General features: G+C 48.4%; 2 protein-coding genes and 2 non-coding genes across 8 annotated transcripts in view; 3 read left to right on the top strand and 1 right to left on the bottom strand.

Annotated features, from left to right (window-relative positions):
* Window positions 1-3,956, top strand: part of RCSD1 (RCSD domain containing 1) — a 33,176-nt gene extending 29,220 nt beyond the window's left edge. Inside the window, exons 6-7 of the mRNA XM_032208293.1 lie at window positions 365-1,010; window positions 1,951-3,956. Coding sequence (XP_032064184.1) covers window positions 365-994 — 630 coding nt within the window. The 3' untranslated portion in view covers window positions 995-1,010; window positions 1,951-3,956. The remainder of the gene's footprint in view (window positions 1-364; window positions 1,011-1,950) is intronic.
* Window positions 3,957-5,491: 1,535 nt separating this feature from the next.
* TRNAP-CGG lies at window positions 5,492-5,563 on the top strand. The gene has a single exon. It is a non-coding gene; the product is annotated as a tRNA-Pro (tRNA).
* A 290-nt stretch (window positions 5,564-5,853) lies between these two features.
* Window positions 5,854-5,925, bottom strand: TRNAP-AGG. Its single transcript has one exon. It is a non-coding gene; the product is annotated as a tRNA-Pro (tRNA).
* A 2,208-nt stretch (window positions 5,926-8,133) lies between these two features.
* The window catches only part of MPZL1 (myelin protein zero like 1), a 36,022-nt gene continuing 27,182 nt past the window's right edge, over window positions 8,134-16,973 (top strand). For 4 of the 5 annotated variants that reach the window (XM_032183016.1, XM_032183051.1, XM_032183043.1 and 1 more), the window contains exon 1: window positions 8,134-8,205. In XM_032183016.1, coding sequence (XP_032038907.1) covers window positions 8,163-8,205 — 43 coding nt within the window. In that variant the 5' untranslated portion in view covers window positions 8,134-8,162. Of the gene's footprint in view, window positions 8,206-8,647; window positions 8,735-16,973 lie in introns of those variants that run through there. The other variant, XM_032183026.1, reaches the window with a different exon arrangement.

Below are 16,973 nucleotides of genomic sequence, written 5' to 3'. Positions count from 1 at the left end.
CCGGCATTCTTCAGCCTCATCTTGAGTGCATACTCCTTCCTCAGCCACCAAGCTTCGAGAAATTGAAGACTCTGAGACATCCCATGTCAGCAACAGCTGCAAAATGAAATCAGCGTCTTTAGTTTAGGGTCTAACTTGGACAAGGAGTCACTGTTTAAACTGGGACAACAATCTCCAGCACCAGGTTTAGAAAGGGAAAGGAGGTATATTTTAGGAAGCTGCTTAACTTACTAAGTAGTGAACAGGAAAAATGAGGCAACCATTGCAGCAATCAAGTTTCCCCTGGTATTTTCCTCTGTTGTGCTTTCCTGCTTTCCAGTACTGCTCTTTGACTGCCTCAATGTCTGTTTTTTCTGCCTTCAAGGTGCGGACGCGGGGATCAATAAAGCGTCGGCCTCCCTCCAGGAGGTTCCGAAGATCTCTGTCTGACTACGGAGACGGGGAAGATATAGGCCTCAGCATCTCCTCTCCAGAAAACGGTGCTAAAGAAGACGGGGATGAGGTGTTTGGGAATAAGGGCAAGACAGAAGAGGCTGAAACAGGGAACAAAGAGCTAAAGAAACAGATGGGGACCGATGAGAAGCCCCCATCGAGGAGAGGATCCAGCAGATCAGAAAATGAAGAAAAAGGGGAAAAACAGGCAGAAGAAACGACTCCTTGCAAGAGTAATGTGGAGGATACAGAGGAGAAGGAGGTGTCTCATGGTGCCCCAGGGGAGGAGAACTCACACCAGCCTCCCTCTGGAGACAAGGAGGAGAAGGTGTGCGAGGGTCCCCAGGGACGAGAGGAGGAATGCAGTGCCTGTGAACAGGAAAAGGGAGACAAGGAGAAAGAAGGAACCGAAACGAAAGAGACCAGTGAGAGCACAGACACACGGAAAACATCAGACACTGAAGAAACACCACTGGCACCTGAACCACAGCAGGACGCAGTGGGTTTAGAGACTGCAAGTGAGCCTTCAGCATCCCCCACGCAGGACCAGGGCACAGAATAACAATGACACACATTAGGTAAGTCTGGTCAGCGTGAGGACGGCTCCTAAACTACCAGAGGTTTTTACTTACTAATGGGAAAGGCAAGCATGGCAGAACATACCAACATTTCTGCTGCTCCCCACACCTCAAGAGCATCAAATCTCAGGCCTGCAGAGGCTTTAAGGCAGGGCATTTATACAACCAGCCCTCCGGGCTGATGTTACAGAGAGAGGAGATGAGGAAGAGGCAAAGATGAAACAAATGATTCTGACTTCAGTGAAATGGAGAGGCTCTCTAATACCAGGCACCCTGATCAACCATTGTTTTGAAAGCAGTTTGAAAGCAGAAAACGTGTGCCCCATCCCTGGAGGTGTTGAAGGCCAGGTTGGATGGGCAATCTGGTGGGAGGTGTCCCTGCCCATGGCAGCAAGGTTGGAATCAGATGATCTTTAAGGTCCCTTCCAACCCAAACCATTCTGTGATTCTGTGATATACTAGTTCTACCATGTATGTACTAGCTCAAGAAACTCTCTCTCTATATGTATTTATATGTGTGCATGCACACATTGGATATATACATGCATACATGTACATACACTTTATATATGTTTTTAGCCTGTTAGCTGTGACAGCAAAAATAGCGTTTACATACACACCAGTTTGATGATCAGCTTCTGCAGGCCTCCACCACTTGAAATACAAGGGGATTTCCACTGCCTAAAGCAGGGCTTGTTCTATACAGTTTTGCACTTATTCTCGAGCTACTGATCCCATAGCCACAGAGGCCTGAGGAAATACCTCGGTTCATCTCAGTGGCTGCCTGTCCCCTCTTCAAATACCTCCTTGGTTGGGCAAGGAGTGACTGAAGGAAGCAATCTAGCATGGAACCTACCAAAGCGCCCCCAAGACTCCCCAGCCCTGTATTTACTAAGCACTGTGATTATTTTTCATAATTTCCTTACTTTTTCCTTCTCAGAAGGACATACCCAATCAGGACACAGAAGATGATGTGTGAACAGGAGCCGTCTAACCCAATCAAGGTGGAAGCCACTGGAAAACCTTTGGTGGCAGGAGACAAGTAGAATATGGATATCCCCTGAGGTCCAGACTGATCCCAGAGCTGAGTGGCTGCTCGCTGGCTCTGTGCTTTGCACCTTTGTGACAGTCAGAACAAGAGACTGGCTTACAATTGCTTCAGAATTCAAAACTGAGGTGCTGGCTGATGTCCCTAGGTGACTGCTGGGGACTGAGAGACCTGACGTGTCCTGTCCCAGACCCAACAGCCACCGCCACTCCTGGGCCCTCTCTTCTTTATTCCTGCTGAGCTCCAAAATGTCATTTTCTTCTCCCCTGCATTGGTCTTGGATGAAGTTCATCAGCTACATACATATGTGTATGGTGCCTTTTCAGTAGCTTCTTTTGAAATATTTTGGGTTTTCAAACTTCAGTAAATAACGTTTTAACAGTAGGAAAAAAGAAAAAGTATGTTTTCTCCATGTATGCTGTATGGCAGACAATGTGAATCCTAAATACGGGGAAAACTCTTAGGAAATTGTTCGCAAAGCATAAAATGCTTTCAAAGTGGGGGTTGAGCTGGCTAATCTGTGAAACGCGCAGTCATGGTAGGCAATTTTTGTGTGCTTCAACTTTGGGGTGTTTTTAATGCGGTTGAAAAGTAACAACCAACAGATTTGAGGCACAGAAAAGATGCGCTGTGTAGGTCAGTAGGGCAAGTTCTCTTACCCAGCACTGTGCTCGAGTCCTGATTCAGGAAGACTGCCTTTCTGTCCGTCTGTTTTACTTCGAGGCCCTGTCCCAACTTTTGATTCTCTTTTGAAACTTTGAGTGTGTAACCACTTGATGCCATTTGTGACAGAAAGCATCCTGGCTTACTAGAAACAGCCAGTTAATTTTATTTAATCAAAGAAGAGGCCTTAGATGGCTGAGATGGTTCAAATCATGTGGCCTGTCTGTATATGAATGGGTGGGGGACAGATGGCCAGTCCCTCATGAGAACGTCAGATTGGCATTGTATTGGATTCGTGTTCACTCTTGGAGTGAACTAGTTAAGTCATGGTACTAACGTTTGCTAAGATAAAAGAGCTTCTGCACTTAGAGAACTTGAAATCAGGGAAAGAAAACAGGTCCTTACCCTCCTGGCTTCCTGACTAGTGCTTGAAGCTGTGTCTGTATTACTGAATACAAGGCTGCTGTGCCTCAGGGCTGTGGGACTCATGTCCACAGTGATTAAGCGTAGCCCCTCTGCAGCAGGCTGCCTTGGGGACAGCTGGCCACCAGTGGCCAAGGCTGAACCGTGGAGTCAGCCAGCTGTCAGGGCTGTGAACAGTTTGGGGCCAGCCACACAGAATTCAGCAGTACAGACACAGCTGTAAGAGACCAAAGACAGGAGTCAGGAAGTTCTTCTTCATTGTTCACAAAGCTCCTCCTAGCAAACGTCAAGCTGAGCAGAGTTGGAGGCTTGTGTTGTCCCTGTCCCTATGAGCAGGCACAAGTATTTTACACAACACAGCCCGCATCCTTCCTAGGCTAGGCTCTGAAGCATGGCACTGTTACAAAAAACATGGGTCTAGGAGATATCCCCTTTCTGTTCACCAGCTCTAAAGTCACAAAGAGAAGCCCCTATGCTCTGCCTTTTTTCTTCCCAGGTGAGAGCGCCCATCGAGAGCCAGCAGTGTTGCCCCTGACGCGTAGAACAGGCTTGTTGGCAAACATGACCCCCACACCCTCTTGAGCCATGTTGTGGAGTATTGTTGCCTTTGGATCTATTTTAATCTGTTTGTTAAAGCTTGTGTTCCAGGGCAGGCTGCAATCATTCGCTGTAACCTGTTTCCTCTCTCAGCAGTGTCCCACCTGGATGTGAGTGATTGTGCCTTACTGTATATATCGATACATGTGTGCCTGTTTAGAGAATGTGTCCCTAGCAAGGGAGTGGAAATCTGAGGGAGAAACAGAAGAAATAAACGGTGGAATAAAAACAAAACAGAATCTGTGTGTTTCCTCCTGGGGAACGTAGGAGCCTGAGGAACGATGAGGAGAGCTGGCAACAGCAGATAAAAGAGAGGAGGGATTCCCACTGCCATTGTAGCAGTTTAACATTACATTTTTAATTTAATTTGTGGTATTTTTACTTCTGGGGAACAACAATAACCAACATGCTTAATCCACAATGGAGGATGTCCTCTGGGGGAGCAGTAACACGGGAGACTGCCACACTCTCTGCCCCAGCTCCGCAGATACCTAGGAGCAGAAGAAAGCAAATGCCTTTCTCCAACAGCATTGTAGTTCAGGGGAAGCACAAAAATAAATAAATAAACCCAAGGCAACATACAGTGATCCTTCCTGTGAGATTTCCGAGCTTCTGGCGATCGACAGAGTAGACTTTCTGTGCCAGAAGTTGCTTCACCATCTTCATTCTTGACAGCTTCACAAGCTGCTGGAAAAAAAGACACCCATTTCTCAGCTGAAGGCATCCACATGTGCTTCTAGCAGTGCTGTTAGCACAGGCTGCACACAAACCTCACCCCTGTACAAGCCAAATGAGAGCAATTTTAGAAAAAACAAACAAACAAACACCCACTTTGGCCAGTACCATGACATTGCAAAAGCAGAAGGTACCTGTAGACATGTCCCTGCCCCATCCCTACCACCAGGAAATGTCGGCTTGGGCCCAGAAATGGGAGCGCTGTCCTGTGCCCACAAGGGGCAGAATCAGAAGGTTTTGAAGTGGAGACCACAACATGGCTCAGCTGTTCAGACCCGGGGGACACCTCTTCAGCCCCAGAGCCATCTGCCAAATTCCTCGGGCAGGAATACTTAATGCCAGCGGCAGGAACCCTGATGGTTGAAAACACAAAATGCTGACATATTTTCTTTAACTCCTTTGGTGAAGATAAACAGAAAGTAAAATTACAAACTTTCCTGGCCAGTCCTATAAAGTGTGGGGGTAGAAATGGAAAACAGAGCGGAAATGAACGAAAAAGTGGAGAAAAGAAGGCGGCACAAGAGCGAGGAGACGGTCACAGCAGTATCTGGCTGGCGCCGTGCTGTGCTTATGGTTATGGCCGGGCTACGTTTAAACCACAGCGCGGCCCTGAGGCAGGAGCGGCTGTGCTGCCGCCACGACCCCTGCCACACGCTGCGGGGCGAGGGGCGATGCCCTGTCCGTCGGCCCGCCCCCCCCGCGCCGGGTAATGGCGCAGCCCGCCCAACGGCTCGGCAGCGGCCGGCGGGCTGCAACCACAGCAGCTCGGGGGGGGGGCGCGGGCAGGCGGGGACGTTCCGCGTTTCCCCCTCCCTCCCGCGGCGAACGAGCCGCGCAGTGGCCGCCTCCGCAGCGAGGGTGCGGGGGGAACAGAACCGAGCCAAGCCGGGCTGAGCCGGGCTGAGCCCGTCCCGTCCCGTCCCGTCCCGGCAGCGGCTGCTCGTAGGGGGAGCCATCGGCAGGCGGCTGGGCGGAGAGAGTGAAGTAGGGAGCTGGGGAAGAGGCAATGGAGAGCGGCTCGTTGGTCTAGGGGTATGATTCTCGCTTCGGGTGCGAGAGGTCCCGGGTTCAAATCCCGGACGAGCCCTCGGAGGAAGGGGCTGTAGGGCCCCGTTCCGTTTTGCTGCCGCCACCCGCAGCTTTTGCTGCCGCCGTGGGCTCGGCGGCGGAGCGCTGCGGGGAGGAGGCGGGGAGGGGGCGAGAGGGACGCCCCCGCCGCGGTACCGCTCGTCCCGTCCCGGCTGCAGCGAGGGGACGCGAATGGCTTTGTCCCCGCCGGGTTGCGAGCTGCCTGCCACCGCCCGTCCGACGAAGCGACGGCCAGGCACGGCACGCAGGGAGTGAAAAATAAAGCGAAATGCGAAGTAAAAAAAAAACGGGCTCGTCCGGGATTTGAACCCGGGACCTCTCGCACCCTAAGCGAGAATCATACCCCTAGACCAACGAGCCGCCATGAGAGAGCTTTTCTCCTCATTCCACACGAAGCCGCGGCCGTTGGGCGACCGTTGACCAGCCGCCTCAGGCGCCCTCCCGCGCCCGGCTCCCCGGGGCTCCCTGAGGTGCCCGTGAGGGGACGGGTGTCACCGCCGGGCTCAGGGGCGCGCTGCGCTACCCAGGAGGCGCGTCCCTAGGTACCGGGACCTGGGCTCCGTACAGTCACAGGCTCTGACCAGACGCCAGGCTGAAGTTTTTCTGTATTACCAGAGACTGGGAGAAAGCTAGGAGGGAGAGACGGGAAAAATAATCGCGTTCACCTTACAGACTTTCTGCGGACCAAGGCTATTGAGCATGCCTGTGGGTCAGGTTGCTCCTTCGCATCAGTTCAGCACTGTAATAGCTAATCAGCAGCACCTTTTTCTGCCGTGTTTTTTTTTTTTTTTTTCTCTCTCTACACTTATCCTCACACAGCGGGTGATACAAAACGTTCATAATTGAACGACAGAAAAAGACTTACAAAACTTTTCAAGTACCGTATGTAATTACCATGCTGCTGCCAGCTCCTGAGTCTTGAACGAACCACTAAATTTCTATCATTTCTATCTAATAAGAGAAAACAAATGCAGCACTAGCTGCCAGCCACAATTCCTAAATTCAACTTGCAGAAGAAAAGGAATGCTGTGAGAGACGGCCAATACTAGTTTCTACAAACAGAGCCCCTTCCCTCTGTCCCTCATCTTGTTACTCTGCTGCTGTTTCAAAACCACTGCGTTGGGTGGATTTTTAATTTGTTATACAAAATGTGTATTTGTTATAGAAAATCAATCTGAATATATTTACTCCTTCTCCTAGAAATTTTTTTTTTTTTTCTTTTCCCCATGATAATCCTGTTTGCCGTTTGTCAAGTAAACTAGGGCATCCTTCAAAATAGCAGGATAACAAGGGTCTGAATCTATAACCTAAAAAGCAACCATGAGAAAATGGATATAACCTCTTCCCGATGATACATTTTTTTATTATTTTTATTTTTCAGATTTACCTTTTGTCACAAGCAGGAACAAAAGACAAGTGGAACTGAATGTTCTCTAGTGGAACTGAATGCTGGCTTTACTGCATGTGGGAAAGTTTAGAAACCAATCGGGCAATTGCCTGTCTGGGCAGCTCTGCTCTGTCACTGCTGCCTGGCTGGCCTTGCAGGGAATGGATGCAGCTGCAAGGATAGCACACAGACACACATGCAGACAGAGAAAAAAAAAAAAAAAAAAAAAAAAAGAGTTTGTTGCCAGCTAAATAAGCTGAATTACTGAGAAATTTGATAAATACCAATGTTATCAATGGATAGGGAGTGGAGTTGCATAGCCAGAGGGAAAGAGGACTACAGCACTTACACCTGTAATTGGGCTATTTTGTCGTGGAGATTAAGTGTTGAGGAATTGTGTAATTCTTGCTTCAGTACAGAGCTTGTAGGCTTATACTGAGCAGTTTACACTGGGAAGTGCTCCCAGTTCTTTCTGTCACAACCTTAACAGTAACGTGTCACAACCTTAACGGTCTTGTCACAGCGTAGAAATGCAATACGTGCTCCTCAGGACAATCCGAGCTTCCTCTAGCACCTCACTTTGTCTCCTGAAAATAGCAGGAGACATTATTTCAGTCACCACGGTCTGAAAAAAAAACAAATAACATGAAAAAAAATCTTCAGATTAGCTGTCTGGAAAAAACGCCTAGAAAGGGCAAGGTTGAGCTGTATAGGGGACCATATATATCTATATCTATATCTATATATACACACACGCATATACATACATATTTTTATATATACATAAATATAAATATATGTATATATAAATATATATATATTATATATATATATATATTTATCTGTGAAGGTAAGGAGTGAACCCTGGGTGCCTGGCCCTGTCACCCCCTCAGCCGTGCCACACCAGAGCCCGTCCCGCGGGCAGGTGCCGGCCGGCGGCAGGGCGCGCTGCCCCTCAGCGGCTGGGGCCGCCCAGACCAGGCTCGGGGGGCGGGACCGCGCGGCGCCTCTCCGGATAGGGCGGCCAAGCTTTGACGGACCGCCCCCCCGACCAATCCCCGCGGGAGAAGCCGACGGCGCCGCGGGAGGTGTGCGCGAGTGGCAGCGGCGCGAGCCTATCGCGGCGCGGGGAGGGGGCGGTGAGGCGGCGGGGGGCGGGCCGGCGGGCCGGGGGCGGACAATGGGGGCGCGGGGAGGTGGCAGGAGGAAAATGGCAGCGGGCTGGCTGCTGGCCGCCGCCGCGCTGGCCGCCGGTGAGTGCCCGAGATGGCGGCCGGGGGGGGCCAGGAGGCGCCGGCGGGGCGAGGTCCGGTGGGGGTCGCGCTGCGGAGCGGGGCCGGGGCTGAGCCGGAGCGGGCGGCGGGGCGAGCCTCGGGCAGGCAGGGGGCTGCAGCCGGGGCTGCGCCGGGGGAGGCTGCGGGCGCGCGGCGCTGGCGGGGCGCGGGGGCAGCGGGAGGTGGCGGCGAGGCGGCAGCGAGGTGGCGGCCCCGCCCTGAGCGCTGGGGGCTCGCAGCGCAGCGGAGCGGAGCGGGGCGCGGCGGGGAGGCCGCGGGGCCTCCTCGTCGAGGGGTGACCGGCAGCTGGGGAGGGCGCCCCGCGGGGCCGGGCGCTGTGTGTGTCCGGCAGCCTCGTTTGGGCTGATGCGATCGTGCCTCGGAATGAAACGGGGAGCGGGCGCTAGGCTGCTGTCGGGGCGGTGGGATGGCAGCAGTGCTGATCGGCTGCGCTTCGGCGTGCTCTGCCGTGGGGCGAGGAGCTGCACGTCTGCCACGTAATTCTGAGGTGGGAATAACACAACTTTCCCGAGGTAGCCCTCTGTATGCGTACAGATGCCAGGCAGGGACTGGGGGTGCGTGTGGCACTTGCCCATGGCTTCATCAGGCCGTGCTTGCTTTGCAGAGCAAGCTGATAGCAATTGTTACAGAAGCCTGGTGGCTTCTCGGTTCATATCTCTGGAAACTTCTGAAAAAAAAACATAAGTCTATCTGGAAACAAATATAATAAGGACCCTTGCCCAGTGGTGTATGAAACTTAAAACTTCTTCTTTCCAAATGGCGTTGTCCTCTAGATTACTTCATTCCAAACTTCTGCATTTTGTAGTAAGCGTAAGTAGAGGCTGCTGAGGCTTGCTGTATGCCTTTGGAGGCAGCTTAATATAGAGAACGAAGTGGGTAAATAAGGTGTATGTGTAGCTTACCATAAAACCAAATTTTTTGAAAGTAAATATGGAGACAAGAGAAAGAAAGGTGTGTACTTCCCCTGACCACAACAAGAGGTGTAACTACAGTCATGCTATGGGAAGCTAGGAGCAAGAGGTCACTCTGTAGTGCATGAGGTATGTAACCAAACACGGATTCTTAAAAACAAGCAAAACTAGGAGATACTCTTTTGAAAGAGACCCTCCCTGGGGTGGGTGATGCAAGATTACAATTTAAAGGAATAAACAGGTGGTAAAAGCACTATTTTACCTCTGTTGAACTGTGACTCTGTTCCCATCTGTAAAACTGTTGAATTTTTCAAACTCTAAATCATAAGTTGTAACTATGTTGGCTTTTTCTTTCCACACTTACGCTACACATATTTAATCCTCCCATCTTCTTTGGAAAGGCCCTGTTATTTTTCTGTGCGCGTGGATTTGGCACAAGGCTTACATCTTCACATGGGGATAAGCAACTACAGCACAGGCTCTTCACTCCAATTGCAAGTGCAAGGTAACTTGGTGACCAGTAAGGAATAGATGGCCTTCTCCAGAGTTTAAGGTTGTGAGCAGTCATCTGTAACGCTCTGTCTTCCAACTTGTGTGTGTTGTTTCAATTCCTGCCATTTTTCAAGGTTCCCTTTTCTCTTCCCCCTTCCTTGTGCTGGAGTTTCATCTAACAAGAAGATGAGAAATGAAAAACTGCCAAGGAAGTGGAAAGGCAGAAGCAGCATTTTCGGAGGGCCATTGCCACTCAGTTGCTCAGATGTGATGTGTGGTTGGGTAATGTGCTGCATAGTTTAGCTGCTGTGGTTTGTGGCTCTTCTGCTTTTTGATGGCCTTGATGGCAGGCCCATTTGCTGTGGCCAGTAATCTGCAGTGAGACAAAAATGTTACTAAGTGGGATGTGTTGTGCAGGCCTGGTTTAACCATCACAGTCTGTTTTGTCGAGCCAGGCAGGTAACTGTTGCTTCGTAGCTTAAAACCTGTTATCTGCGTTTAGCTTATTTCCTTGTGCACAACTACATGTGTGCATTAGGAGTTTGTCTTGCTTATGCTCAGTCATCTGAAGACCTGAATGCTCCATTTACTTGCAAGAATGAAGAATCATTCCCAAATGCAGTGCTTGTGATCCTGTGGATTTTTGTGCTATGAGTAGTTAATCTAGGTATGATCTCTGGTAGGGTGGGTGAGCCTTGAGCATCTAGTTACGGTATCAGAAAAAGAGGTTATCTGAGTTTGTAAGCCATGTAAGTAATCACTTAGTGAGATTGCATCTGTCTTTAACCCAAGGGTGGTGCCTGATTACTTCCAAAAGTTTTAAAGAATGTCTAGACATTACCAAGAAGAATATTACTGATGTTTCTACACAGATGCACGTACACAGGGGTCAGTGTAACGAGCAGAGGAGTACTGGGATGTTAAATACTTCAAGCGTGTGTTACTGTTTTCAGTCTACCTGCACGTTTCAGTTGCTGCTTGAAATGTTTCATGGAAGCAACACTGTAAGTCAGGGTTGCCATGCTCCCTTTTGTGTTTGTGCCAGGTTTAGTCAGGATTGCCGTGCTCACCCAGTCAGAAGCAGTTAGTGCTTTTAAACTGGTGCTGTAGGTAGGAAGACTTCCTTGCCTGCAGCACTTCAGTGGTTTCTGCAGAGGGAAGAGATAAGGTAGATAAACTCTTCCCTCTACCAGTTGGGCCAGGGTGGGACTGCTGCTCAGGTTACCTTGTAGCAGCAGCGAGCTCTTGAGTAAGTTGAAAAGAATGTAGCTTAATAGTTTGGTGATAAAACCTGGCTGGTAAAATGCCCAGGTCCTTCGTGAGCCCAGCCTTCCAACAGTCCTGTACCTCTGAGTAGGAAGTGAAGCTTTGCGTGCTGTCTGAATCGCAGTGGATCGAGGAATGCGTTCAGGAGCTATTCCACTGTCTGTGGCCTTGTCTCATCCTGACTGCAAGTAGTAGGCTGTGAGCGTCCCGTGCACTGTACCGGGTACTGGCAGTCTGCATGGGAGACCAGAGGAGTGAAACCTGGTTTTACAAGCCTGGCATCCTGTCATGTTTAACTTGAAAGAACTTCTGAGTAGTTTCTGAAGAATTATTATTTGGCTAGAGAGGTGCTATATAGGTCATCGTGAAGTCATCTATTAGCACCTATGGTGGGAGTGCTCTGAGTGATTTGATATGTGATGTGGTTTGATCATGCATGATGTATGTGACACTTTCCACCACCTACATTAACTGATAAAAATGTAAACAGTCTTGTATGAAAAAAAATACAACACATGCACACACACACACAACCAAAAAATAATTAGTAAAAAATAATCCCTTTTTGAATTATTGAAAGCTAGCTCAAGATGCCATAGGAATAAATGAAAGCAGGAAGCTCTGATTATGAGGATGTTTACATCGCTATAGTTGGCTTTGAGGTTTTTGCTTATCTTCATTACTTGGCTGATCTGGGTTTAGTATGACCCTGCGTATTAGTGATTAGTGTGGTGGAAAGGATGCTGAAGACTTGTGTAAGAGAAAGCTGTGGCAGGAAAGGACAAGAAGTTCCGAACTGATGGGGCAAATCTAGTTGCAGTGATCTGCTCTTATCTCAAGACAACAGTTATTTAGAAGAGCAAGTGTTTACTCAGAATAGAGTTTAGCAGCAAGCTATAACCATAGCATGAGTGCTGTGGATGTGCATTTCAGGCCAGGGTTAACATCAGTGCTTTTCTGAGCTAGTTGACAGATGACCTTGCAGTCCTGTAATTCCCCTTATTTCCACTGATTCCTCCTCACCCCCATCGCTTTGAAGTGGCCAGATCATTCCGATCCTTGGCCTAAAGATGCCATTTTCTATAGATGGTTACCTCAAGGAACTTGTGCATTGTTCCCTGTTGCTCCTGTGTCTTTCAGTTCCTGCGTTTGTGTTTAGCTGTTGAAATAGCTGTTTCCAGTTTGTGCTGGCTGCTAGGTTTTGGCTTGAAGTGCGTAAGGAAAACAGGAAGGCTGGTTGCCTTATGAACTTTTACTTCCAATCCTGCAGAAATTGCTTTGCAGTGTGCTTGTTGATGCTTAATACGCCTAATATTAAGGGGACTTCAGGGAGCTTGCTCCAAAATGTTGGTTACAGCCTTCCTCCAGTATTTGGAAGCAGATTAGGGGGCTGATCCGTGAGTGGGGTGAAGCACTGGGCCGTACAGCACTTGTGTGGGAGGTAGCACTTTACTAAGGACTTGCACTTCAGGATACAGGGGCAAATGAAGGCAGTTTTATCTCAGATAGGCAATACAGCCAGTGGGGGAGATCTTATCTTCAGCTGCCCATTTGCCATCTGTTAAAACTTCCAGTAATTTGTTCTTGTAATGTGCTTAAGTGCAAGACGGTGAACAAGGCTCCTTCTTGGTAATAAATTCCATAAAGCTGTGCGAGCACCAGGACTGTTAAGATACAACTCGTTAATGTGTCGTGGAGTTTTCTGATTGCTCGACTCTTCCAGTGTGGAGGCCGAAGGGATGATGGCCGTGTGGAGATGCTGCATAGCCTGCTGCCTGAGACAGTGAGCATGGGCGCGGGCAAAGGTGCTGCCCTAATTGGGAGGGGTGTTTCTATAAATGAGCTGAGTTTGCCACAAGGAAGTCCATCGATGCCTTCAGAAAGAGAAGCCTGCCTGGGAAGAGGCAGCTGAGCAGCTGCTAGTCACTTGTTCCTGACCTTGTGCGGTTGTTGCAGAAACGTGGGGTATGGTGGATTGGGCTAGGCTGCTGGTCTGGTTTTAAAAACAACAACAATGGAAGAGGTGCTCGTCTGAACGTGGATTAGTTCCTGGTCATATTCATCTGGTTGTGTTGGAAGTGGGCATGGGAGCTATTTCAGTTGGCACCACCACTGACAAATTCTTGTGAGCAAGAATTACTTTGAAATATATTACATGGGCTCTCCCTTTTGGTTTTGTGGCTGTGCCGCTGCATGTTATAGCTAGTTATGAGCTGGCTGAGTTTGCTACCAAGTCTGGTTAGCAAGTAAATGAAAGATTAGTGAGAACAAGCACCAGTGAAGCAGTAAGGGATATAATCCTCAAAGAGCTTCACATTTGCTTGAGCTGCTGAAACAAGTCTCTTCTCACAGCAGAGCAGATTGGCCTTGTGACCTGTCTAGCTGAGGAGGGTAATCATTTGGATGGCTTAATTTCACCTGTATGTATCTCATACTCACTCTGTTAAGGGATGGGATTTTATTTAATGGCTTTAATCTCATCCCTCTGTGTGCCAGGGGGATAATGACAACTCTGTTTGTCTTTGAGGCTGGTGAAAACACCAATGACTAGTATTAAAATGATGCTAATACTTCGAATGGCTCAAAGTATCTTCTGCAAATGCTTTTGGTGTCTTACAGATCTGTTGTCACTGAGCTGATTGCAACTTTTTGGGTTGATACTTGTAATAATAATAATAAAAACACAACTTCTTGTGTCTGGTTGATATGGAGCCATTGCACTATGTCTTCTTGTAAAATCTGTTTATCCACATCCTACATTTTATTGCCTAGTCTGTCTTGGAAGTTGGCAGTTTCCGTGCTGCTGATGCTAGAGTTTCGTCAAAAAAGATGCCGCACACCATCAGCAGTTGGCACCACAATTGGGCTTTCTAGTGCAACCTCGATACCACTGCATTTGAACTAGTGCTGATAACCAGTGCTGACCTAGACGGAAGCTGTTGTTCCAGCCGGTGACATCTCTACCATCCGTGCCTTGAATTTTTTGTCTCCAGCTTCTGGCCTTTAATACTCTAATTTCTTTAGTAGACTTTGTGACAGTTTTAGTGGATTGCTGTGATCATTCCAAGACACGTTTATGATGGTGGGATGTTTTCTTCGATACCTCTGTCGCATGTTGAGCATATGTGTTCAGTTCTTTAGTTAAACAAGCTTAAAGATACTCTTCAATGTAGAAAAAAATTGCTGCTTCAAGGAGACTCTTTTAAGGTGTGCTCTTTATTGTCGCCCTTCTTTAGTCTTAATTCCTATTTTCATGAATCTTTGAATGTGCCCGTGAGTAATCTGCCGTGCTTGCTGGCAGCTGTGTCAGTATCCCCAGATTAAAGGTAAAAGAGTTGTTATCAGCAATTGCAGTTACCCTTTGCTCTTTGAGTGAGTTTACTTGTCGCTTTGGGTTTTTAATTGTTTCAGTTTGACGTTGTCAACAAGAACTGTTTACGTGAAGTTGAACTCTTGTAAACTTGGTCGTGGAAGGAAAACCACTTAAGGCTGTGGAATGGAAAAGTGCAGGGTCTGGTTTAGAAAGTACCTGAGCTGCCAATTGGTGTCCTGGTCTCTGGCATGGGCAGGGAAGTATTGCCTTGTGATCCCAGAGGAAAAAGCATTAGAACAGTGCTAGATGTTATCAGCTCCTAGACTAAATAAGCATCTGCCCAGACCTGACATATGACTGGTTCTTGAAGTGGGGCATGAGGCAACAATAAAACTCGTTTGTGGATCTCTGTGCCTTCACAACCGTTGCAATTTTATGCTTTCCAGGCTGGGGGACAGATACACTGGTGTTAAATGTTTTCCTCAGGACAGAACAAGAAAGCCATGGCCTAGCTTGTAGGGCAGCTCAGGTGTTTTCTGCTGTTTCTCATGCTTGCTCCTCACTGTTTGTTAAAAGCATTGACCAGGGGTGTAAATCTCACGCGAGTTCTTCTGCTGTACCTTGGCAGAGCAACGGGCAGCCTTGCCTAATGTGGAGAAGACTACCCGAAAAACTGAGTCTCTGGCATGGGAGTTGAAGCTGGCACCAGCGCTTAGGGACTGTGAAGGCTTGCTGTCTGTAAGTTCTGTCAGAGTAGGTGGGCAGCGATATATGGGGCTAAGGTGCGCTGCTGTTGCTGACTGCTTTGACAGCTTTACCACAGCCTGCTTAAGGATTCGCAGTGAAACTGGTTTACTTTCGTTTGAGGTGACAAAGTACTGTTGTTTTTTTTTCCTCATCACTGAGTCAGGGCAGGGCTCAGCTGAATGTGCAAAGATGCCAAGAGGAAGTAAATGTATTAGCAGCTGCTCTTCTGAGCTTGTATCTGCACAAGGTCGAGCAGCAAGGTGGTATTCATGGGCTAGGAGTCAGCAGTTTAGTTTCTTAGCACAGGTAGGGTGCTGCAGGACTGGCTGTGTTACTGAAGAGAGGAAGACTCTTTCCTTCAGTGGTCTGAAATAGTCCAAATATCCAGGGTATTTCAAGCAAAATGCTGTTCTGGTGCTTGGTGACTGAGGGCGAAACTGAGCCATTCTGGCCTCCTCTGCAGAACTTAGTTTCTGTTGCTTTGAAACCAAGATGTCAAGATTGGCTGGTATGGTTTTAGTCTAGTCATCCCTTCTGTAGCTGATCTTGCTTTGTGTAATGTGTTGGGTTTGTGGCAAGATCTTGGCAGGGTGAGGAGGAGGAGAGGAGGTGCCCCAAGCACCGGAGCTAGTGGTTGCCCTGTGGTGGAAGCTTTGGAAGAGGCTGTGTTGGAGCAGGGGTTTCCGCCAGCCCATGGAGGGCAGCAGGGAAGAGCAGATATCCACGCTGTGGCCCACGGAGGAGTCCATGCAGAATAAGCAGGTTCTCCTGAAGAACTGCAGCCCGTGGGAAGGACCCATGCAGAAACAGGGGAAAAGTGAAGAGCAGCAGAGAGGAGCAGTTATGGACTGATCGTAACCTCCCATCTACCCCTGGCTGCCTGGACAGGGAAAGGAGGCAGAGGAGTTGGGAAAGAAGGAGTGAAGGTGAGATTTCGGGGGGTGGGAACACAAGGAGGAAGGGTGGGAAGGTGTTTTAGTTTTTTATTTGTCTCACAACCCAACCCTAATTTTTATTGCAGATTAAAATAACTTTCCCCAGGCCAAGTGTATTTTGCCTGTGATAGTAACTAGAAGTGATCACCGTGTCCTTATTTCAACCCATGAGCTTTCTCATCGTATTTTCTCATTGTGTTTCCCTGTTTGGGAAGGAGGAGAGAGAGGGCAGCTGGGTGGGTGTCTGTCAGCCAGCCAAAGTCAACCTACTGCAGTGACGTACAAGAATACGTACATAGGAATATACACATGTATACATGCATTTGTATACCTATACACCCAGTAGGACTTAGGGTGTAACACCGTGATGGATTTCTGGTGTGGAGGTGGTCAGCCACAGCCTATTCTTCATTGGGCTGAGGTACACGGTCCTTATACTTGTGAGTTCTTATGAAACACTGCATCTCTTGTTACTGGGTGGAATGGCATATGGAAGGATGGAATGGAGAGTTTTGCTTCCGTATTAAGGTAAAATTGTCTTCATGTGGAAATTTGATCCTGCATCTGGATGCTTTAACAGATCTTAGCGGAATTTCAGAGGAATGATTTGGGCCTGTCTGCTCCTAGCTATTAAGACCATCAAAGCTAGGATTTTTCCACCGGATATTTTGTTTACAGTGAGAGAATAATGGCATGTAGAGACACAGGTGGCTGTATTGTAAGAGGAGAACTTTGTAACTTTGTGCTGCTTTTCTAAAATAAGATGCTTTGTAAGGAGCTGACTGCTGTTGTTTCTTGAGGGGTGTATGGGGAAACTTGAGGTGGGGGAAGTAGCTAAATGTCATGTGGCTGTAGTTTGAGAGATGTCAGCAGTGGACTTTGGTGTTTCACAATGCACTTGCTTTCAGTAAGAAATAGACAATATCACTGTTTCGCAAGTGTGGATTGTTTTTGTGACTTAGGAAGCTTAGTCACTAGAAAATCCTACATCCTCTTTTCTCCTGGAAACTTCTGGGCTGCTAGGGAAACCACAGTGAACATACAGGTATGTTAACTTTAAAG

Source organism: Aythya fuligula, chromosome 1, assembly GCF_009819795.1.
Source record: "Aythya fuligula isolate bAytFul2 chromosome 1, bAytFul2.pri, whole genome shotgun sequence".
NCBI lineage: Eukaryota > Metazoa > Chordata > Aves > Anseriformes > Anatidae > Aythya > Aythya fuligula.
This window is presented reverse-complemented; position numbering and strand designations above follow the sequence as displayed.